At 41.7% G+C, this 25,870-nt stretch overlaps 1 protein-coding gene across 1 annotated transcript in view; it reads left to right on the top strand.

Moving 5' to 3' along the window:
- Positions 1-25,870, top strand: part of LOC126177795 (locomotion-related protein Hikaru genki-like) — a 590,640-nt gene that overhangs the window by 441,909 nt on the left and 122,861 nt on the right. The window contains exon 4 of the mRNA XM_049924482.1: positions 4,265-4,438. Within this exon, the coding sequence (XP_049780439.1) occupies positions 4,265-4,438 (174 nt within the window). The remainder of the gene's footprint in view (positions 1-4,264; positions 4,439-25,870) is intronic.

Genomic DNA, 25,870 nt, shown 5'->3' with positions numbered 1-25,870 from the left:
TCCAGCACCTGACTGCCTGCGAGAGTGGATGCTGACATCAAGGCTAAGGATGGGCCAACACCATACTGAATTCCATCATTGCTGATGGAGGGCACCACGGACTTGTAAGCATTTTCAACCAGGTGCCCGGATACTTTTGATCACATAGTCTATATGTTTTCATTGAACGTGAGAACAATGACGTTGGGCTGTCGCATCTACCAATGGCGCAGGTGTTTATAATTCAACCAGGTGCAGCGACTAACACAGATGTCACTTTAGCAAACCCCATGGCAGCAGCTAAGATTAATATTTTGCAGCTGCTCCATATCTGACATCCAGTGAACACAATGTAATTGTCATCGAAGGAGAAAATGGCGTGAGACGCCCTCCTAAACCTGCAGGACAGGACAGGTAGTTTAAATTGTGGAAAGGGGCCAAAATAAGCGGCTGACAGTTACACTCGAACATACAACTTTATTTATTTGACCTAACATTATAAAAGACAAGAATTTTTTTAAAAAAAGAAACACGAAATTAATTTTTGGAACTTAATAACGGTCGGAATACGCCATAAAACCTCATGCCTTAAGGGCAAGACCACTTTAATTTAAAATCAGCTGAAATCCAGTAACTTGAGACTCAAATCAAAATCAGGAACTTAAAAGGCAGAAGGGCTTATTTTAAATCAGTTCTTTCAATTAAGATTCAAAACAAAATTAAATTTTTAAAAGGCAAAAGGCCGCATCGTAAAAAAGTTCTTTAATTAGGGTGAAGTCCCAAACAATCTGACCCCTTAAGAGCAAAACAACTTTAATTTAAAAATCGGCTGAAGGCCCATCACTTAAGACTCAACAAAATTAAATTTTTAGAAAAGGCCAAAGTCCTTACTCAAAACTTTTCCTTAAATTAGGCTGAAGGCCCAAACAATCTTACACCTTAAGAGCAAAACAACCTTAATTTAAAATCAGCTAGAAGCCATACAAATACAAAGAACAAGAATAAATAAGAAAAGGCAGTACACCCACGGCACTCAGAAGTTTATGAGGGTACTCTTGGAATTAAAACACTAACGCTCGCTTAGGTGAGACAGGCAGTCAGCCCAGCCATTCTCGATCCGACGACAACCCAACCGACAGACAGTAAACGGACCCACTGACAAGATAACTTCCACTCCACCTGACCAGCCCACAACAGGGAGTTCAATGTAACAACGTAGAAAGTATTGGCGCCCACAACCCATTATACATTGAGCTGTCAAACTGCACACCGTGCTGGACAGTGACAACACGATGAGGAAAATACGCTGCCTGAATTTATGTCAACGGCCAGGACAGGTAACCAGAAAGTTAACGGCCATAAGGCAGCTTGCGGGAATATCCCAACAGCCAACAACGAAATCCAAACGACACAATGTGAACAGCCGTGGCTTGGAGGTAGATTAAGTCAAAACTCAACTTTTGTGTCCAGGATCGGTGAGCCACAGACCTCGTAGCAATGGGAACAGCACTACACACTCCGACCGCACATAGACAACGCCAGCGGTCCTGGCCAAACTACACGCCGTGGAGATTTCCTCGCTGTCCACGCCAACCGACCAACTGGTCGCACACCGCCCAGCCGGAAACTATAAGCGCCAGGACAAAGATAGAAGGTGCGAATATCGATACACACTGCTGCTGCCACTCATGGAGAGAGAGGATAACAGCATAATTGCGATAACTGCAGAAGACTAAACACAGAATAGCAACCAAGGTTTAATCCAAGACATAACATGAGCCAGCCACTGCTCGTGGAGATAATAGAGGGACACTAGCTAAACTTGCCTATATGCAGCATTTACAACGGTATCACTTCCGGAATATGCAGCCTGAGGTACACAGCTACTAAACGAACTCTTACAAGGACCACAGAACATTCATATCCCTAATAAAATCGTAAAAAGCCACACTATAATCTCTTGGAGCCCAGTTCCGGAGATTTCCCTCTGCATCGTACATGAATGCCCCCAAATATAATGACTCTAGTTTTGAGTACAGAACCTGAGGCGAATATCAAGATCAAGAAGAAAAGTTTATCAACGTGCTTCATGGCAATCAGAGTGCACTGCTAGCCTCCATAAATACAGGGAAATGAAGATATGCTACGAAACGTTGCTACAAGAAACTGGAAGAATACAGTGGGAGAAGTTTCTACGAAGGCAACTGCAGTTTGACATATTGGGGAAATGGAGGAGATCATATAAGTTACTGACTGAAAATATTATGGAATCTACTGTCATATCTACAATTCGTGAAGATTCTGGCTCAATGACGGCTGGATGGAGGAAATCAGCAGAAGATCTGCTAACCGCCCTCCTTCCTGATGATAGCACTAACACAGATACTGAAATACACGCTCAGCGCTCTCTCTCTCTCTCTCTCTCTCTCTCTCTCTGTGTGTGTGTGTGTGTGTGTGTGTGTCTCTCTCTAGTCGTCGGTAGTCGGCAGACCTCGAGTTACTCTGAGGGAACCAGTAACATATCTGGTAATATAAGCTGAAATTATTCACTTTGTAACTTGACCTAATTCCTTTTACTTTATGCTATATATATTTTTAATTGATATTTTTTCAATTTTTTTATTTTATTTTTACATTAATATTAAAAATGGTTACTGTTAACATTATTTATCACTATATTCAAATATATCATTGTATGAGTCACCAAGATTATTGAATATGTACGACATGTTTAGAGATTCCAGATGACAGGTCCTAAAATTGTGGAAAAATTAAATTGAAAAAAAAGTGAAATGCCGACGGTAAGCGCTTTGTGTCCTGTGTCCAGTTTTCATTCGCTCAAGCTATGTACTGTTACAAACGCATTTTACTCATGACCTCGAAGCCTACATTCAGTGCTACTCGATTCTGTCTTAGGTTCGTTTTTCCGCAAGCGTTAATTGTACGTTGACAGTGATACACCTCTGTATGGCTACCTCTACTGATGAAGAATTGGTCGGTATGTTCCTCGTTTGTGGTTTCACTGAATGCAATGGTAGAGCAACACAACGCAGGTTTGCTGAAGCGTTCCTGCACCGACGGCAGCTACATCGCAGAGCACTGTTTGATCTGAGTGTCTGCCGGCTGGAGTGGCCGAGCGGTTCTAGGCACTTCAGTCTGGAACCGCGCGACCGCTACGGTCGCAGGTTCGAATCCTTCCTCGGGCATGGACGTGTGTGATGTCCTTAGATTAGTTAGGTTTAAGTAGTTCTAAGTTCTATTAAATACCATATTGCTCAGAGCCATTTGAACCTTTTTTTTTTATCTGAGTGTCGTTACGTTACCCTGTGTTGTGTTACGTACGTTTCGGATATTGTATATTACGTGTCGTAACAATTGTAAAGTTATTTTCAGAGAAATAAGGGTGACGGCGGTTAGAAGCCGATTAAATCATAATTATAAGTACGCTATTACTCCATGACTGATTAATTGAAGTGCTGTTGCTGCACATCACAATTGCAACTGGTTATTGCAGTCTACGCGCGGTGGAGATGTTGATCCAGAACCTACTTTTTTTTCTAAAGAGACATGGCCGCGTATATCTGAGTAGTTGATTTCACAGAATAGTCGCTCCCAAAATTCTGTTTAGTTATACCGGGGACCTCTGTAGATGTGGAAGTCAGAGAGTGCTGCTTGTGCGATTTGCAGGATCGATGTCTTACCTTCCTGACAGCTTTTAGACCAACACAGTGCATGCAGGAGAACGCAAGATTACAGACCGGCGACGGCTGTGTGACAGGATTGTGAGTTACTTTCAACGATAGGTAGTATCTATTGAGCCACGCTTTATCATAAAGCAAGAAAATTTTAACATAGGTCTCTATAATGGACTAATTGCAACAGCCAGTCGTAGCAGTGACATCCAGCACTAGTAACTGAATTGGTCAGTCGATTTGCTACCGTTACTTTGCATGGCTTCAGTCTGTACTTTACGAGCAGATGCATCTCACATACGAGTCTGAGGTGCTAAATAACATACTCCTTTCCCTGGTCGCTCATAACTCGTCTAGTTCGTTCTCGGTCAAATATGATGCTCCATCTGCCATACTGTCCGATCAATGAATCAAAGCTTCATGCGATGATAGCAGATTGCTTACACGGTATTTGTTCCTGTGCAATTCCGGAGATACCCCTGCATCCAACACGAATCCCCCCCCCCCCCCCCCGTACATAATGAGTGTAGTTTTGAGTGCAGGACGTGGCGATGAAGTCGGAAAACTGACTGTCTTCATTGTGTGTGTGGCAGACGCGTCGCCGCCGACGATAGTGGTGCGCGCGTTGGCAGAGGCGGCGTCGCTGCAGCCGTGGGGCGGCGTCTCCGTGCGGCCCGGCGCCGGGCTGCGCCTCGACTGCGTCTTCCCACGAGACCGGGGGCGGCCCGGCTGGACGTGGACTTCCAGCCCGAGGCAGTACCTCACAGGTACGTGCCGCCCTACATACACGCCACAGCGCGATGGAAACCGTCTCATCCGATTCCTCTGCTCGCGGCACGAAGGCGTTCCCGTGCTGAAGTAACGTCGTCACTTGTGTTCCATAACGTTCAGTCTTAAGCCCATTACCAGAATAATTAAGCTCCATTACCAGAATTACCGTACAAAAATAAACATCAGTAGAGGTAGGGACTATAATTAGAAAAGGAGTTGGACAAGGATGTCACCTGTCTCATTTTTTACCTGATGTGTTCATTGAGGGCCGGCCGTTGTGGCCGAGCGGTTCTAGGTGCTACAGTCTGGAACCGCGCGACCGCTACGGTCGCAGGTTAGAATCCTGCCTTGGGCTTGGGTGTGTGTGATGTCCTTAGGTTAGTTAGGTTTAAGTAGTTCTAAGATCTAGGAGACTGATGACCTCAGAAGTTAAGACCCATGGTGCTCAGAGCCATTTGAACCATTTTGTTCATTGAGGAAGCTATTGAAATCGTGAAATGAAGGAACGAAAGCCATTACCGAAAGCATGCATTGTATCAGATTTGATAATGACAACCTTACAGTTGCAGCATCCAATCACGAAATGAATAGAATGCTACAAACCCTATCACACAATGTTAAACTATGGAAATTAAAAGTGATCGAACGGAAAACGATTGTAATTGCAGTACGAAAAACTGTGGAAGAAATAAAAACCAGTATAAAAATTCACGAGTTGCGTGACAATCTCAGTAAGGTGCTCAAGAGATTCACGAATTATTTATTTTGTTATAAATCCAGTCGTGGACCACAGATGTTTATTAATCATGTTATTAATTTCGGTCAGTGATAACCATCTTACAACATAAACATAAGCATTCAGAGTTAGCTTAGCGTACAATATTTCCAAATTACACAAAATACAGTATCAGAAATCACTGTAAGCAGGTACGCAAATCCTGTCATATTTGCTCTTAGTGATTTCTGATTCTGTATTTTATATAGTTTGGAAACACTGAACGTCAAGCTACCCTAGCATGCTTATTTTTACGTCTGAAGACGTTCGTTGTTGACCGAAACTAATAACCTTAGTAATAAACTTCTGTATTCCGGGACTCGATTTATAATTAAATAAATATATAAAATGATGACGTCAGAACTGCTGAGACGAAAAAAATTTGTTGTCAAGGTATCATAATCAGTGGAAACCAGGTGGTTAGTGGAAGTGAAGAAGAGGATTGGATTGGAAATACAGGCATTTATGTCAATGGAGAAACGTTTTAACCACCAAAGATATGAATATAGATGTCAGAAAATTCTTTCCAAAGTAAACTGCATGAAGTCCACTGCTTTATGAAAGTGAATATTGGATGCTGTGTAAATTGGAAACGGATTGACTTGAAGCTGCTGAAATGTCAGTATGGTGCAAAACGACAAGAACGAGCTGGACAGAAGGAAAAAGAACCTGTTGAATCTTAATGGATGTTAATGAAGAGAGATGGTTATTAAAGGAAATGGACAGGAGAAAAATGTAATTTATTTGACATGTCATGAGACACAAGACTTCTTGATGACCATTCTTGAAGGGAAAGTGCTGGGAAAGAAAGCAAGGGAACTGCCCTGGAAGAATTGTTTAGAGGATGTAGAGAAAATTGTAAAAAGGAAGGATAGAAAATGAGGGTTTAATGTCCCGTCAATATCGTGATATTTACAAGAGGAGCACAACCTCAGGTGGTTTCAAGGATGGGGGAGAAAATCGGCAGTGCCCTTTCAGAGAAACAATCCTCGCATTTGCCCCGATGTCAGTCAGCTGCCACCCGCCGAAAAATACAATAACAGGGAAGAAACCGCTTTCGTGATATCTTACGAGTTCCTAACCAGGAGTGAACTACATAGTTTCATGTGTGTGCTTTGGTTTTTAAATTTCTACGTGTTTGTTTAATATTAAATAGACACAGCTCTATTGTTTCCGTTTTTGTCGGAGAGTAAACTGATTTTGTGAAATTTTTCATATTCCTAACCATGGGCGAATTATTTAGTCTCACGTGTGTGCTTTGATAGTTTAGGTTTCGAATTTCTGATGTTAATCTTATTTATTAGACATAGTTCTCGCGGTTTCATCAGTCTCTTGAGTATAGTTCCGCCACGTGTATAGATAATCCTTTGTCTGTCAGTATAATGTAGTTTTTCACCGTCTTTGATATGGATAGGCGCTGTGATTGCAGTGTGCAGATGCGAGCCTATGTGGTGATACTTCGTTCTAAGCTCCAGGGTGTGCTGGCTTCGGTTACACAGCTTCAAGCTGCAGTGGATGGGCATCACTGTTGCGTGCCGGCCATGTGGATGCAACGGACGTCCAGCAGGACCCACGAGTCGACCGACCAATCTGCACCAGTAATCAACCCAGTTACAGCTTTCATTGCGGTTGACCCCACACTCATGGTCGAGTGGGAGGTAGCATCGGAGAGTGGCAGGTTGTAAAAGACTTCCCTGGGAGGGGGCAAACATAAGGCTTCAAAAATGGTTCAAATGGTTCTGAGCACTATGCGACTCAACTTCTGAGGTCATCAGTCACCTAGAACTTAGATCTACTTAAACCTAACTAACCTAAGGACATCACACACATCCATGCCCGAGGCAGGATTCGAACCTGCGACCGTAGCGGTCGCTCGGTTCCAGACTGTAGCGCCTAGAACCACACGGCCACTTCGGCCGGCTAAACATAAGGCCTACCTGGTTAGTTTGTGCAACAGGTTCCCGATGCTGTCAATGTCTGAATACACTAAGCAGATTCAGAATGATGAAGGTTGCAGTAAGTACTGGGAGATGAAGAAGCTTGCACAGGATAGAGTAGCACGGAGAGTGGCATCAAACCAGTCTCAGGACTGAGGACCACAACAGCAACAACAACAGTACTTGCTTTTCTCACTATCAGTTTCACCTTGGCCTATTTCGACATATCCTGAGTTCCAAAATGAAACACTGTAATGACAACTAGTACAATGGAGACAGATTTCTGCTGCAAGTCGTATGTGTCGCTTTATATTTACTGACATACTCGATTTGCAACATTTCTTACACAGTACTGAACTCTCAATCACCTTTGAGAGCAATGAAATGTTAATTATTTCGTTCACATTATCCTCACTACACTTCTCCATTAAACTGCAGTATTTTTCAGTTGATCCATGCAACTTCTTGCTTGTGCTAGAGACAGGAGTAGATTTCACTTCTTGAATAACCTCACTATTTTCAGAATCATTTCCCAAGGTTGGAGAAATTGTCACAGTTCCACTAGTGTAACTCGGAGGAGGCTTCTTCCTCTTGTAAACTCTGTTACTAAATCGAGGCATATTTGATAAGTTCCAGTTACGCAATAGAAATACAACACAAATCGTGCAATAACCACCAAATGCTCAATGTAAACAACAGTATCCAAAGACTACAATACGCAGACAAAACAATTGCCTATCAAATCGTGTTGCCAACATAATATGAAGTCTTTGGAAAGACTGGAAGTTTTGAAAAACAATGTTTTAATGAACATGTATCCATGGAAATTCAATGTCGCGACATGCCCTCTACAGCACATTATTGAAAATAATATTTTCAATACTTGGAGTTGAGCTACAGGAAAGATTAATATATCATTTTAAAGAGGAAGATCTGTAGTATTTTATTTCACAATAAACTGAAAACACAAAATTTCATCATTTTTAGGTTCCGGGTTCCCTGAAGCCCTTAAAGTGAGGAAGTCATCCGGTCCAGAATCTGTACCAATTAGGTTTCATTCAGAGTATGCTGATGCAATAGCTCCATACTTGGAACTATAATATACAACCATTCGCCTGACGAATTATCCATTTTGGAGCATATATTGTGTTAATGAAAACAGGACTGTCGTATCGAGAAGAGAAAAGAACGGTCTATTGACATACACTGAACACGGATTTAGAAAACATCGTTCTTGTTAAACACAAGTAGGTCTTTACTCACACGAAGTGTTGAGTCCTATTGACAAGGGGTTTCAAATTTATTCCGTATTTATAGATTTCCCGAATGCTTTTGACACTGTACCACACATGCGGCTTGTCGTGAAATTGCGTACTTACTGAATATCGTCTTAGTTATACTACTGGATTCGTTATTTCCTGTCAGAGAGATCACAGTTCGTAGTAATTGACGGAAAGTAATCGAGTAAAACAGAAGTGATTTCTAGAGTTCCCCAAGGTAGCGTCATAGGTCCTCTGCTGTTCCTTATCTACATAAACGATTTAGGAGACTATCTGAGCAGCCGTCTTACGTTGTTTGCAGATTATGCTGTCGTTTATCGTCTAGTAAATTCATCAGAAGGTCAAAACAAACTGCAAAACAACTTAGAAAAGATATGTGTCGTGCGAAAATTGGCAATTGACCGTAAATATCGAAAAGTGTGGTGTCATTCACATGAATGTTAAAAAGAATCCGTTAAACTTCTATTACACGACAAATGAATCAAAAAAGGCTATACGTTCATCTAAATACTTAGAAATTAGAATTACGAACAACTTGAATTGGAAAGGTCACACAGAAAATGTTGTGTGAATGGGGAACCGCAGACGGCGTTTTATTGGCAGAACGCTTAGAAGATGCAAGAGGTCTATTAAAGAGACTGCCTATACTACACCTGACCGTCCACTTTTGGAGTATTGCTGCGTGGTGTGGGATCCTTACCAAATCGGATTAACGAAGTACATCGAGAAAGTTCTAGGAAGGCAGCATGTTTTGTACTGTCGGAAATAAGAGACAGAGTGTCACCGACATTATACAGGATTTGGGGTGGGCATTATTAAAACAAAGAAATATCTCGTTGCGGTGAGATTTTGTCACGAAATTTCAATCACCAACTTTCCCCTCCGTGTGCGAAAATATTTTGTTAACGCCGACTTACATAGGGAGAAACGATCATCATAATAAGATAAATCAGTGCTTTCATGGAAATACATAGGTGTTCGTTTTTGTCGCACGCTTTTCAAGAGTGGAATAATAAAGAATTATTTTGCAGGTGGTTTGATGACCCCCTGCCAGGCACTTAAGTGTAAGTAGCAGAGTACGCATGTAGATTTAGATGTAGATGTCGGTGTAGATGTAGATGCCTGGAGCGATTTAGGGAAATCACGGGAAAACTAAATCTATTTGACAGGACGCTAATTTGAACCGAATTCGAATATCATACGCTAACCACTGTGCCAAAGGATAGGATGTAACAATTACCTGTAACTGAAACGAACAGCCAGTAACAGAAGAGATTGGTAGTATCAACAAGGTATTAATCTTTAGAATACGGATGTATGGATTGTACCTTTTGGAAGCAAGGTAAAGAGCTCTTGACCTATCGCAGAGAAGTCATAGGTTTCAACCAAATTTTATTTTTCACGTGTTGCTGCCTGAGAACAAGTCTGTTGTCCGATAGTGGAATTTTTGTTTGTTCAAGCCATTAATTCTAGTTTTTGATAAGGTGAATGGCAGTACTGAGACGTCACACAAGTATTTACTTGATACAATTAGTCGGAAAAATTTATTAACGTTCAGTTGGTGAATAGATATAGAGAATCTGTTACTTTATCACTTAACGGCCTTTCGTAGTTGAAGTTGATTACATGCGACTATGCATTGTCATTTCAGTCGCAGGTAGGTATTTCGAGTTCTGGTAGCGGAAGAATCCTTCATCATCGGTAGTTTGGCCAACAAAGCGAACAGAGGGGTTGGCTAGAAGTGATTGGTCACCAGACTCTGTGCCAATGTCCTGAATTAAATTTCACGCTGTCTTCGTAAAATGAGGACATGTGATCACGACCAAATTTTCATTAGGTACACAGTAATATGGCTCACCTACATAATTCATTGCAGAAAGAAAATGAAGATGATTTTGTCAAGATTAATAATACAAGATTTCTTATTTAAACGTTTCTTTTAAATCAGCATTTTTATTACTCAAAAGATTTCTGATTTAAAACCGGGACAATGCGGATTGCTTTTGTTATCGTTTCTACCAGTCAGTAAGTGGACTCATGCTCATATACCTAAAATTTAACTATAGCCGTTCTATATCATTAATGTATATTGTGAATATGATTCCTGGGGTCGGTTAAAAACTATAGATTTTAAGCAAAAAGGTCATTTTGTAAACATCCCGTCGGTAACAATATCACTAGAGACCAAATTTAGATCTCATGAGGATGGGGATGGAAATTTTCAAATGAACCTTTTGAGCTTTAAGTATTTTAATGCTTTAGTGAAGGCACATACTACCTACATCACGATAACTGTACGTTAAGGAACTTCTCGTTAATTTCAAGCCTTATCCATATAATTGGCCTCAAAATGTTATTCGAGATTCTCGATTACAAGATCATTTGCAACACAGAACAAATAAAAAGTAATAATGCTCATTAATATACAGGCCTAACAGACACATTCCACGAACTAATTTTTAAACAAATATAAATGGATGTTATGCCCGATGGAAAGTGAGCGAGAAATGAAGGAAAACAAGGAAATAATCTCAAACTTGTGAACAAGATGAAATTTTAGAAACATTCTGTTAATAGAGCGTGAACGTAAGGCGGTATAAAATGTTAAAATTCAGTAAAACAGTCTCGATCGCAACTAAGGTTGTGTCATTAATCTGGTATTATGAGCGAGCAGTTAACGCTTAGAAACTTCTAGTTGATGTTAAGCCTTACACGCAGACTGGCCTCTAAATTTTATTCGAGGAGAGAAACTAACTTTTCTCTTAAAATTACGTTGGGTGAAGTTTAAATCTTTCGATGAGATGTTACCATTATCGCGAAAATTCCAAACTTTACATAATGCGTCACAGTTTGAAGAACGATATTTGAGGTTCTTTCTTGGTATTAAAGAAGGGCTTGCTTAGAACCGAAAAAAAAATTTTCTACATAGATTTTGGTTCAGTGATAGCATGCAAATAACTGAACAAGTTTTGAAAACATTTCTCGTGGAGAAAACCATCGGTCTTGACAAAATATTTTAAAAATGAATTAAAAACAGTCTTGACCGCAATAAAATATTTATTGGCACACGGTAGTCGATTTCGGTCAAAATGTGACCATCAGACCATATTACGCAACAATGACAGTTGGCGGCGGTGGACAGACCAGGTATTGTGGAGCTACCAATGTCGACTCCTCAGCAGTTTGCTGTGAAGATGGTCACATTTTGACCGATACTCGTTACCATTGCCAATCAAGATTTTATTGCCGTCAGGAATGTTTCTTCTTTTCAATCTAAAAACAACCCATAGTTTATTATTTCGCATATAAAGTAGCAACGTTTCTTAACATAATAACTAAGTACTCTACATGAGTTTATCAAAATTATGTTCAACTGGTGATCTTCCTGTTTCCGGAAACCACATATCCTCTCTATAATAACAGAATCGCAGTTCTTTCATAACAAATTCAAACTATGCGATCATTATCAAAACAAAAAATAAAATCTTCATGGAGTGACCCATTAGGCGTGTTCTTATGTTCCTGTTAGTAAATATTTCCGTAGTCTCCAAGAATGATACAAGTACAGGGTAATGCTCTTTAAAATTAAAGTACTGTTGAAAGAAAATACAGCACAACTTATATTTCAAGCAGAATGAAACTGCATCTGAAAAAGAAATATCACTTACATAACTCGAACGTCTCACAAAGGTTGTTTATTTGTTTGGGAGATAACATCTGAAATACACATAGAACCTGATAACTCTCACAACTACCAAGTTTCCATTTACGTCGAATAGAAACTAACTTCATAGAATGTCATATTAAAGTTATAATCTTCACTAGAAGACAATTTAAATACCACCAGAAATAAACGCCTGATAATAAAGTAATAATAGTGGAAGAAACGCACATGCAAAGGAGAAACATTTTTGATGTTAAACGAGTGCACAAAACAACAGAAGAACAATTAAAGAATACAACCAAATCTTTAAAAAGAGTTAGCTCTTCAGTTTTAACTATCCATTCCGTTGTAAGTAAAAATAAAATAAGAACTATCAAAGTTAAAGACGTAACAGCTCAGTGGTTTGAATGTAAAATCCAAGTCGCAAACAGCTGTAGGAGAAAATTTATCTTTTTCTTTCAGTAACTAACAGAAAACGAAAGAAGAGAACGGATACATTCATAATCAGTTATGAGCTCCATACGTAGGTAAGGGAAATATTTAAGGAAATTTGGGAACATTTGTGAGGAATCCATCAATTCGATTAGTAAATTTGCAATAGAGTTTGCAGGTTATTAAGTTTGCATTCGCTTGTGGTTGATGTCTTAGTGCTAAAGTGGTTCGAGGAGCATCAAACTCACGTTGATATCTTGACCACCAATTATGCATGATGTGCACCCTATGAAGTACACCTAGGGCGTTTCAGCCGCCAGCTCCACGCTCACTCACCAACGGCCTGTAATTTATGGGAACATCGCGACCTGCGTGTAGACTTCTGGTACCACGTGCCTCCAGAAACCAACGAAGGACTTGTTGAGTCCAAGTCACGCTGATTCGCTACTGTCCTGCGATTCAAGGTTGTACCAACGTACTATTAAGAAGATGGACATAAAGTTTAGGCTCCTTAGCGCAGACACGTTATGTCCGGAATAGATCAGGAACAATTCGATAAAAAACTTCACTAAACGAGTAGCCAAGGAATGCGAAATGGCTGGGTGTAGAGACCAGATCGATGAATAAGAAGTTATTGAGGGCAAAGCGACGATAAATAATATTGTCGAGTATAAAGAGGAATATACAGTTGTTTCCTTCGATACGTTGACGACAAGTTCGTCATTTGGGCCCAAGAACGTGAGAAACATGACCAGTTCTTGAAATACCCCAACGAAATTAACAATAACATCCAGTTTACCACGGAAGTAGAAAAAGACGATGCACTGCCCTTCTTCGATGTACTCGAAAAAAAAAAAAAAAAAAAAACGATTTGACCACTGCGTCTATAGAAAATCCACCCACATTGATCTGTTCTTGCACACCATCAGCCATCATTATTCGGCACGGAAGAAGGATATCAGACGATGGTAACCTGGCCCATGAGCTGAGCCACCTACGCCAGGTCTTCAGGAACAATGCCTGTAATGTTCACTAAATAAATTTACAATGTCCTCTAGTACGAACTCTTTTCTGCTCATTGATTTCCCCTGCTCTATCACTTATGTAGTCTCACTCATCAAACACATACATTCTCAGATTCTCAGTTAACAAGGAAATCATACGTGTAGTCTGTTTTTCTTATTACCTAAGTTCTGTAAATCCATGTATTATTTTCTACAATATGAAAACAAATACAGGTACATAACCAGTGTCGAGAGCATTAATAAATGTGTAGAAACATGTAGACTTAACAATCAAAACAGTTCAAAAACATGAAGATGCACAGACGGTGGCTGGTTGGACTGAAGAACAGCAATCTGCGCCAGAGTGGAATGGTCTCTCACTCAGCACATGACGTGGCAGAAATGAAGGCAGACATCTCTAGCGTTTCCTCTCGTCTCACAGCATCTAGTATCTGGGCAGCAACCGGCATCTTGGGCAGCTTACGGAACGCAACTGGGCCCCTGGCATCATCCTGGTCAGGCAGCAGTTAACCGTCAGTGGCTGGTGTGACAGCATTGCATTTGACTTGCTACCCGCCCCTCATGTAGAAATCCATTCTGCATTAGCAGGACATGGGACAGCCCTGCTCTTCCTGTTCACCTCTGCATCGGAACGCCCCTCCCAGCGCGGGACATCGTATTAGTAGATCACCCGTTGTCGGCGGGACACGTCCCTCTCGGCACCCCACTGAGTATTTTAGGCTCAGCGCGTGCATCGGCTGTGGTGCCACACGACTTGCTTGTCCCTTGATTAGCGACCTGGCGGGTCGTTCGCTGCTAGGGGGTTACTGACGGCACATGATGGCATCTCGCTCTCTGAGCTGGTTTGATACGTGCCACCTGCACTGGTGGACGGCCATGCCGTGTGACGCTGGCGTGTCAGCTGGCTGGGGCCCGGTTGGGTAGCAGCTAGAGATGGGCAAAACTGTTCTTTTCAGAGATCTGATCAGAACTGTTCACTCCCTGAAATGAATTAGCTCTTTTTCATCACTTACCACTCATTTACAATAGAAAATAAATGGAAGGCACATTGCCCTTTAAACTTGGTTTATTCCACTACTATACCTGCATTTTGATCTTATTTGATCCTATTTTGAAGTAACACAGATAATGAGTAAGAATTTTGTATTGTTTATTGAAATTTCCACGATATGACAAAGTTTTTGATTATTGATTTATTTTGCACTATCGTGGTTTTTTGGGTGATCGGAAAATGTTGTAACTTGAGATTTACATTAACAATATATTTGGCTATAATGTATTAAAATTTCATTAACCTCATGCAAATACATCGCAAGCCATATATTTTTAAAGTGAACGTTTCCTTCCGAAGACGCCTAAAATCGCAAAATCCGTACCAGAATAAGAAAAAATATATAAATTTGACTGTAAAACGAAAGTGCTGCATATAGCCTTACGCAGAATAAAACAAGGAAAATATTGGTGTATCACATTTTGTGATACATTTATCGGTTCGCTCGTAATTAAAGCGTAAATTCGAGTGTCCATAATAAAAATCCTATAGTAAGAGGAGTCGTCAGGAACCTAATCTGATCAGTTTAAACAAATAAAAATAAAATAAAAACAAATGATGTATACATAACATAATAATGTAATATACATAGCGGTATTACTACGAAGAACAATATCCAGTAGAGACGAACTCTGATGCAGAAGCACCGAGTCGAGCAGGTCGAGCCGCGAGCTGTATTACTGCGTGAGCTAAGACCGCAGAGACCAGAGTGACACCTGAGTTGCTTTGCTCAACGCTCTGGCTAGAGTCGAGAACGGTGGGGTGAGCGTTGAGCGGGCGAGTTCCGAGGGTGGGGGGAGCGGTGAACTCACCTGCTCCGAGACAAATCGTTGTTGCAAGTAGTTCCTATGTTATCCGCTAGGTGGCTCTCTGTCCTGTTGCTCGCATCAACTGCCCAGAGGGCAGGACGTGCGACTGAAACGATCGCCGACAGAGTGCGATGCGAAGTTAAGCTGCGCCAGACACTGCACACGGCAGACGACGCACAGAGATGGCACGGCATATGTGAAACACAAAATCCAATGGGGCACTGCACAATGCAGGCAGCCAAGGTAGAAGCAGGGCAGAGGCCGGCGCTGGCTGTGTTGTGTGGCGTGCACTGTGCTGTGACCAGCAGAGGCGCTGCTGATATGCTCCGTCTCTCTCTCTCTCTCTCTCTCTCTCTCTCTCTGCCATGGGAAACGTTTGGAGCTACCGTTCTTTTTTTCTGAATCACTGATTGTTCACTCCTTTGAAAGATTCAACTCTATGAATTAGTTCAAGAGCGCATCCCCCATCTCTAGTAGCAGCACGGCTGCTACAGCTGACTCATTACGACTGCCTGCTCCACTCGCCCATCACTGGCTGGCATGGGCCATGACGTCTAGTCTGCCATGTTGGTTTCGGAGTCTACACAATCTTCATGTGTGGTCGAGTGCCATATTCTCTCACAAATGTCATTACATCCATATAATCAATTTACAGAAAAAATACTGAAGAACACAAATTTTTTTCTTTACTTAATGTATTTGTTTAATTATTTTGTTACTAAGGACGCCAATCCAAAAATAAATTTAATGACTGCAGGGCCCTGTTGACGTTATATGGACGTAAATTCTGTGGTGTGACAAGTCTTTGTTTGTGTGTGCACATGTTTTTGTTAGTTTTTGGTTAGTTATATTCCTGTCATGCACTCTAATTTTACGCTGGCGCTACCTATATACCGCCACCAAACGTGCAGACTTCTCCCATTTACTAAATACTAACTTATTGTACTACCCTATGCCTTTGCTACTACTACCAAAGTTTATTTTTATGGATTTTATTCCTTTTGTTTTTCGATGTCCAGCAGTGTTGTCTGCTGACGCTGAAGTGATCAGGAAGTGCGTCTACTCACTCAGGTGCTGCTGATTTACCTAAACCCTTTGTAGTGGCATTTATCACTCTATACACGAAATTTTCATAGTACAATGATGCCTCCAGTGTCTTCTGTGAGGGTCGCTGCTGCTGAAATGAAACACGAGATTATATATATATATATATATATATATATATATATATATATATATATATGTGTGTGTGTGTGTGTGTGTGTGTGTGTGTGTGTGTTTTTCTCATTTAAGTCTCATACATGGTCCATCATTTCGTTTCTGCTTCCTATTTCTGGGACTGGGATACGCCACTCTACCGTGACTTGCACTTGTCTGTGCTAATTCCCCATCCACAATGTTTCGTCGACGGCGCTCACACGGTGCTGGCAAAATTCCACCACAATACTGGCTACATCGCACGACAGGCGGTGGCTCATATCACACCGAGTCTTAGAGTCGATAAGCTCCCAAATTGTCGACCGCCAACACCATACGAAACACATCTGAAAATCGAGACGCACATGCTCATAACAGAGTCAGTCTTAGCGTTGACACGTGCCCAAAGCGCAGACCGCTAACACCATACGAAACACATCCGAAAATCGAGACGCACATGCTCTATGGCACGATTTACCGTCTTGACACCATGAAAAACATAAAGTGACGTACATGCGTCCCTTGGACAGTGTACAAGAAACCACGGAAAGTAAACAGAAACAATATCATTGGCCATGGTGATACCTGTGAAGGTACTTCTACAAGAATGTTACGACAGAGTACGATGCTCAATTGCCAAAATCAGACAACAATGGTAGGATCCAAAGAAATATCTACAGTACTCAGTTGTTTGGGGCGCTCTGTATTGCAACATGCCTAGTTTGGTATGGCACAAAAAGTACCAATTGTTAGTGGCATATAATTTGCAACAGAATTTTACTTCAGTCTGCTACCTGCCAGTGAATGTTGACGTGAAGATGTCACAAGTACGCAACTCATTTGACCACATTCAACAAGGACTCATGCTGAAAACTAATGGAAATGACAAACAAACAAAATAACACGGAAATAGGGCAAATGGAAAATTACCCTGAGCACCACAATATCAACATTAAATTACGTTAAACAGTTCATCCATGGCGACTATTTACATACTGCACAATTCTCTCCCCGTGGCAGTTCTCGCGTATCTTAGTGCTATAACTGGTTAATATCGCTCGTTCCGATAGCTTCTGCGGCGTTGTTTTGAGCTGAATCCGCAGCGGCTGTGTGGCAATTCCTGTTTGAATTTTCTCTGTGTGACCCCTGCGATGGGTTAGTTAGCCTTAATTGCACATATTCGCTACGTTGTTCATTCCATCGACCATGGCTGTTGTATGTCCTGCTATTCCTTACCTGTTGGTCCCTAGAATTCTGTTGATCCTGGTTCGAGTTCTGTTGCTCTCCCCAGTTTCCGTTTCGTCGGTTGTTGTTGTTATGATTATAATTTCCTCGTCTTCTTCTATTTCCTCATGATCGTTGGTTATTCCCATTGAAGTTTGAATTTTGGTTTCGATTCGAGCGACGTTGCCCCCATTTCGTCCATCGTCATTCGTCTCTGGCGAAACTGGCCAGTTACGGTCATTATTTCCCCCTCTTTCCCGCAAATTGTGAATCTCATTCACTTATTCAAGTTCGCACAGTGCACTCCTGTAACCTTCGATTGAATCACTACATTTACCGACGAGCAGTTGATGGAAACGTAAAGGTAACGTAATGTAGCAGAACCTTATAATTTTTCTTGGGACTGTACGGTTGATCCAAGAATCGCTTCTTCTTGTCCAGGAATTGGAAGCATTTGACAGTACTGCGGAATCCTGACTCTTCTAAGTCCTATCTTATCATGATCTCCTGTGTTTTACTCTCCTGTGTGTCTTGCGACCAATATGTGCCAAGGAATGATACCTTAAATTCTTTTTAGGAGCGACACCTCTCCGCATTTGTTCTGCAATTGTCCCTTATATGAAACCACAGATAAACTGGAGCTTGTACTTCAGTGGCTAGGATTCTGGCAGCACGTGATCGTACTGTGCTATCCAGGTCTTATGGATGTAATGCGTTATTTGCCTCCTTGTAGACTTGAAAATTATGGATGCTCAAGAAAAGTTTGTGGTCGAAAGATTCGACGTATCCGTCTTACGAATTTTCCCTCTAGTCTGCAGCACGTGATTCCATGTATCCGTGCCCAAACGATCCTCGTATGGTATCCCCTCGTGTTGTCAGATTCACGTAATAACGTTTCTGACCTCCATAGTGCACAATGCTTTTCGGGATCGGTCTGTGACATGCTGCGTGTTACCGACGGAGCGTGTTCTATTACGCGTTTTGCCGCGGCAGGAGCATATTCCTGCTGCATTTTCCATGTGAAGGGTGTGTGTTCTCATATAGTGGTTCTTCACTTCTGTGATGCTCTCGATGGCGCTCTACCGGAGGAGATTGTGTTTGCAATTGCACGAACCGCTGATGTGCCTGCCGAACGTCCTTAGCCAATTCGTTTTGTTGTGCGGCGACTCGGGTCTGCTGATGTCAAAGTTCAGAGATTTGGGGCTGTTTAATTTCCATCTGTTCGATTCGCTTCGCAGCCTCACTCATTTTTTCCTGCGTTTCCTGATTTTTTTTTGCCTTGCTTTTGGAGAGTTGCAAGTGACTTTCTTGTCTTACTCACCTCCGTTCTTACCAGTTTAATTTGTTCTTTGGCTGTTGATGCTTCCTTTCGTGCTACTTGCGCAACCAGTCGTGCTGTTTTGGCATCGTGCTACGCCTGGTCCGCGACCTCTCGCGTTTCTACTGTCGTTTCCTTGACATTCTCTCGCTCTTCTTGGAATCCTGCGATCTCTTTCTTGACTCCATCTATACTGTCTGTGACCGCTCGTATGACAAATTTGTGTCTTTCCTCCTCTTCCTCCCTTCTCTTTTTCTCTGCCTCTTGTCGCTTCCTTTGTAACTCTTTTCTCTTTCTTTCAGCCTCTTGTCTACTCCTTTTCTTGCATGAATTGCATGAGAGTCTCAAACTGAGATTCACTGCTAACACCTTCCAGACTAAATAAACAATGTTCCATCATTCTGTGACGCTTCCTTAGTGATTCTGGTCTGCCAGTCTCACTGATAGTGAGTGTCGTACCAGCAGCGCCTACATTTCGTTCTGCTGCGGTCTCCCGTTCACTTTCGTCACCTGACTGAGACATGTCGTCATACTCTGCAGGTTCTACGTTCTACATTTCTGCCCGGTCTGCAACAGCATTTACCTGAGAATCCCGTGTAATATCTGCCTGGTCACTGCCAATAATCTGATGTTGATCCATCGTTAAGAAAACACAAGTTACTTCCATTACTCAGTAGCAAACGTGCCTTGCTTCTTGTAAGCATGCACTCTAATTCTGACCCAAACGAATTTAAACACTACACTTTACTAAGCCACAGAGATTCTACTCCAAATTATGCTCGCGTGAGCTGTTGATACATAGTTCCTGACAACGAATCCAAATAACAGCACGCTTGTCTATACTCACAAACGAAAATCTCAGTCTTAACAAATCAGCATAACGCTGTGCGCCGTCAGAAACAAACAATCAAGTGACACAGAAGTCACAATCACAACATGAAAATGCACACATCGAATAATTAAATATTAGTACTATGTCTAGGCGCCAGCAACACGAATCAACTCTGCACATTGTACCACATTAAACATGGGAAACAGGAACTTGACTAGGCCACACTATCTACGATCTGACGGTCATGGAAAGTGCTATCAACTCAAAATTATATGTAAGGGACATCGAATTGCATGAATACGCTAGGAAGCACTATCTGACGGTCACAGAAAGTGCCATCAATCCGAGATTCTGCGTAAGGGGCGTCAAAATGAGTGACTACGCTAATCAACGTGATCTGACGGTCACAGAAGGCGCCATCAAGCCGAGATCCTGGCAGGGGACGCCACAATGTAAGTTTACCCTGTGGGGCTGTTATAAATAATGATTGAGAATGAATGGAAAATTTAGTTTACTAACAACATTTATTTTTCCGAACAAAGACAAACATAAATTATGCTAAACAAGTTATTGATTGAATACCGTAAACAACTAACAGTTGGTTTAAGAGCACAATGGGCAAGGATCCTGGGTGGCAGACGTGAGTCAAGTACTCTGGCCCTAAAAATGAGGATACCGCAATCTGAATTGAGCAGACTTTGGTTGATTAAATCTACTGTGGTATCGCTACATGGATGCAACTGAGAGCAAGTGGCGATTGAGATCTGTACGCCCTGACAATGATAGATTGGCAGTACGTTACCCTGTTGGCTTCTTGCGCCGATGTAACTTATAGCTGGCGAAATGGGTCCGGCGGAGGTGTGACGTGAGGCGGTACCTGTGAATCGATCGCGGCCCCGAAAGAAATGCAAAAATCTCACGGTGTAGTGATCATGCAGGTGGATCGCGATTTACTCCCCACCAGAGCCCTGAAATCATGGTAGATTTCATTGCGTCACACACCCGTTCTCTGGTCATACCAAGGACAATTTGGCTCACTTACACATCTGAGCGCACAAGGTTACCAAACATCAAGACTGGTAAACCAAAAATGAATAAGTGTGCCCTCGGCAAACGAATAGTCCGAGACGTTTGAAGTCACACTGTTGGTACAGTAAGAACTTCACCACAGGCTCTCCAGTCTAACTACTTGCAAGTGAAGTCAGTCACAGGACAGGTCCCGAGCAACAACCACACATGCTATATCTGCGATCAGAATTCCTCTACCAGACCAAGGTCCAGCATCCGAGTGCCTCGCACCTCTTCAAAAAAAAAAAAAAAAAAAAAAAAAAAACCGTTTTCCCGCAAAGAACACGAACGACACTGCCTTCACGCTGTCTTGAGCCAATAACAGCACTCTAGAGGCGTAAATCTTCCCTCCCACGCAACAACACAAAATCATATCGAACAAGAGTTAAGAACCCTGCATTTCTGGATAAAAAAGAAACCGCCAATTACTGGCTTTTTTTAAGTTTTGGCAGAAGGGGAAGATGATTTTCTCTTAAGTCGTGTTGCTTCCCACGTCAACAAGCGAACAGATACAACCTTAAAGATCGTGGCTGGCTCTGAGCACTATGGGACTTAACATCTATGGTCATCAGTCCCCTAGAACTTAGAACTACTTAAACCTAACTAACCTAAGGACAGCACACAACACCCAGCCGTCACGAGGCAGAGAAAATCCCTGACCCCGCCGGGAATCGAACCCGGGAACCCGGGCGTGGGAAGCGAGAACGCTACCGCACTACCACGAGATGCGGGCTTAAAGACCGTTATGTAAATAACTTGTGCCTTGGAGCTTGTGCATCCTACCTAAGAGGTGTAATAAAGACGCCGGAGTTCTTGATAAACCGATGTGGCCTTTGGAAGTGGGTCACAGGCTTATTTGCAGTATCAGTGAACATGAAAACTTGTGAATTCTTATTATGCATGGCTCTACACACAATGCCCAGTTCATAACTCCACTGTGTAGATGCATCCTTTCAGTCCGTCGCCCCCAGACCAGGCTTCGGCTGGCGCCAATGCAGGTATTGCAGCATTGTGCTCCTGGAGACCTGTCTCGACTAGGGGCTGCTCTGTCTGCCCTGTACAGCTGTGGGCCTGTCTGGCACGATTTACTGAGTGATGGGCTCGCCGCCAATTGCTTCCAACTCCCAATATGCCATTTCTATGAGCTAAGATCCATAAAAAAAACCTCATGCTTTTAGCGCCCTACGAGTCTCCATCAATGTCTGCTCAAGCCATTAACTTTCTGGAGTCTCACTCAAGGTGCATCAGGTTGTAATATGATCTTTAATAATTTTCTGTATACGAAAAATAGGTGATTAGAGTACCTCATCTTCTCTCAATGTCATGATAAGCAATAACCACTCACCCACAGCTATACAAAGAATCTATAACCACCACACAATTCTGTAGATGAAGGTAAAAAGATGAATGTGTAACAATACCTCTCTCCGATTTCTGACCACCAAAGCTGTTATCCGTATGGGAAACGAAAATTCCATCAAAATTTACTCAACAACAACATTTACTGAATTGCAATCCGTAAAATGATTTGGCCGCAAAAAGGTCAATGATGAGAATATGAAAGTAAGTATTCGATACATTGTTACAAACCAATCTGATTTATGCCGTAAAAATTGTATACACTAATACAGCTATGCAAATTCAGGTCGCCTACACAAGCATAATGGTTCAAATGGCTCTGAGCACTATGGGACTTAACATCTGTGGTCATCAGTCCCCTAGAATTTAGAACTACTTAAACCTAACTAACCTGAGGACATCACATACATCCACGCCCGAGGCAGGATTCGAACCTGCGACCGTAGCAGTCGCGCGGTTCCGGACTGCGCGCCTAGAACCACTAGACCACCGCGGCCGGCTACACAAGCTTATCGCCTACCTATACAACCTATACAACGCTTGAATAAAGCTTCATACAATAGCAACATCCCAGTTTAATAATATAAAAAAGGTCATTACAAGTTACCTACTTCGTGGCAGGCCCTGAGAAATAGGAAATAATGACACTATGATGCACCAAGAAATTATCAATTTTTAACTGAGGGAATTATAGGGCGGGTGGTCAGATTGTAGATTGTGTGCTGAAAATGTAGAAAATCACCAGTAGCAACTTATATCAAAGACGCAGACCACTCTTTGACAATCTAAGTCAATCTAAAATTTTCCCACAAGATCAGAAAAAGTAAAATAATATATGTCGTTGAAGAAATAGAACTACTCACACACAGTTTAAAAAAATTCTTAAACATCCGTAAGTCATTTCTAATCCAGTTAATTTAAGAGGCGATAAAAGGAAACAAACGAATATCGTTAATATCACGCGCTGCAGTAGCCTGTACCCAGCCACACACTGTAAGACCGCCTTATTGCTTAAGTGTGAAATTTTCACTTTTTCCTCTGAATGAACAACTGTCTTGCTAAAACTGAATCACACTAGTGTTTTACCATACCAACTGATGCCAAAGTATATCTGCACCAAAATAATAACAAGAGGAGATACCACTGGGCGTTGGCTTGTGGCTGCTGCCCCCTCCCCTCCCCCCTCACAACGCCCCATCCCACCTCTCATCCCTACAGCCGCTCCATCAGGAGAACAACGAACAAAATTGCAGTTGCTGTATTTCTGGGTTAATTTACAGTAATTATGAAGGTTCATCATTAAATAAAATATATTTCTGTGTAAATACACTCATGAAGACGAGCAGAACATGCCTGAACACTTAATCTTGTGTTAGGACACACACAAAATAAATATGAAATGTGACTGGTAGCAGTTTTTATTCCACACAATCAGGGTCACTTAGCCGCTACCAGTATTCTGTAAAGAATCGATCTCTCATATATGAAACAGCTTCAAACCTCTGAGTGCATTACTGATGATTTGACGTTAGGCAAGTAAGTGAGAAAAAAATTCAGGAAAGGTTTCAAACTTCTTTAGAAAATGCAGTTGAATCATCAGCTGTTTCATTTCACCAGCATATCGTCTACCAATTTCGGTTATAGACAATCATCACTGGATGTAAAGCAAAACAGATCGGTTAGAAACATCTGATCTTACTTTTTAGGTAATACACCGTCAAGGTTTAAAGAGTGAAACCAAAAAGCTATCATAACCGGTTCTTGACATATCTGAAGTATATCAAAGACGGATTACGACAATCTTGACAATGCATCAGTTTAAAAGGAAAATGAGAGATTTGTAATTGATCTTCTTTGACTTCTACCTAGTGATTGTCTATGACCACAACCGGTATGTGATATACAGGGAGAATACAACAGCTGATACTTAAAATGCATTTTCTAAAACACATAACGGTGTTGGTACCCACTAGGTCTATACATTAAGCCTCAAATTATAATTAAGTTTTCTTGGAAGCCAATAAGTGCTGTCGTTATCAAAAAAATAGGTGTGTATATTCTGGGCAATTTGCACTATATTTTATGCAAACGCTAGTTCTTCATGCGTCTCGATGTTCAGGAGGTGATATCTCGTGAACTCTATGTCGTTCAATGATATATTTTTGCAGATACAATTATTGGTACATGTGTAAACTGCAATTTTTTTGCGAATAGAGTGAGTAGTAATGAAGTAATAAATTGAAACGTCAAGCCTGATGTAGCAGTTTTACAGCATGAACAGAGGAAACGTAGTAAGCGACACATTTTTCTCCTTTCATGATTATGTGGTGGTGGGGGAAGAAGGTAGGGCGATGTCAGTGAGAAAACGTTTTTTAAAAGTCTGAAATTATGTGTACACTTTGTGAAAAGTCACTAAGTGCTCTCATTCTCAAATACTAGATGGATATATTGTGGGTTTTTGCGCGCGGCGTGTTACCCTGTCTCAAGACGTGTACACAGTTTTCGGCTGTAAGATATTAAACCTTTGACATAAGAATACACTTCTTAATGAGAAGTTTACGACAGCAGTTCAGTTTCTTTTTTTTTTTAATTCAGTTAGTAGTATCAAACTTGAAAAAAATGTTGCCCCTGAAAGTCGTTAGATAGGTAACTTTCAACTAAGATCGGGTGCCGCGAGCCAGGTTAGCCTTTTAGTAATATGAGGTTAGCACAAAACAATCGTGTCATTTTGTGCTCCACAACTGGGATATAAATGTTAATAAAAACCATGACATCTGTAGTTCAGGTAAGTTGTGGCTTTACTTCTTGTCTCAGCCAAGAGTTGCTAATAGAACGCGTTTCACAATGGAGCGAATTTAATTTTACGGTATGTAAACTATGTACTTCAATGTAGTGTAACAATCGTGACGTGGAGGCAACCAACACTGCACGGTGCAGTGCAGCATACTGAAGTTTCTACAATGTTTACTACTCAGAGTACCTCGTGGAGGCCATCCTCGTATTTATTCACTCACATTCTTTCATATTAGACCAGTGAGTAGGTTGTCTGCCCCCGGTAGCTGGATGGTTAGGCGTGACGGATTGTCAGTCCTCTTGGCCCGGGTTCGATTCCCGGTTGGGTCGGTGAATTTTTCTCCGCCCAGGAACTGGGTGTTGTGATATCCTCATCATCATCCTATCATCCTCATCGACAGCAGGTCGCCGAAGTGGCGTCAAATTGAAAGACCGGCACCCGGCGAAATGCCTGCCCGATGGGGGGCCCTATCCATACGAATAAATAAAAAGTGAGTAGGTTGACGGGCGACATTGTTCGAAAACAGATACCGGTCACACTTGCGTAATTTTTGCAATACATTATTTTGTACACAAGAACAAAATTATCAGCTTAAATATCTCATGGGATTCTGGCCATTATTAGAAAAGCATGTAACGGAATAACAGCAACAGTGTCCGATCG

The sequence above is a fragment of the Schistocerca cancellata genome, chromosome 1, assembly GCF_023864275.1.
Source record: "Schistocerca cancellata isolate TAMUIC-IGC-003103 chromosome 1, iqSchCanc2.1, whole genome shotgun sequence".
Taxonomy (NCBI): domain Eukaryota; kingdom Metazoa; phylum Arthropoda; class Insecta; order Orthoptera; family Acrididae; genus Schistocerca; species Schistocerca cancellata.
Note: the sequence above shows the minus strand (reverse complement) of the source record. Positions and strands in the feature narration are given on the sequence as shown.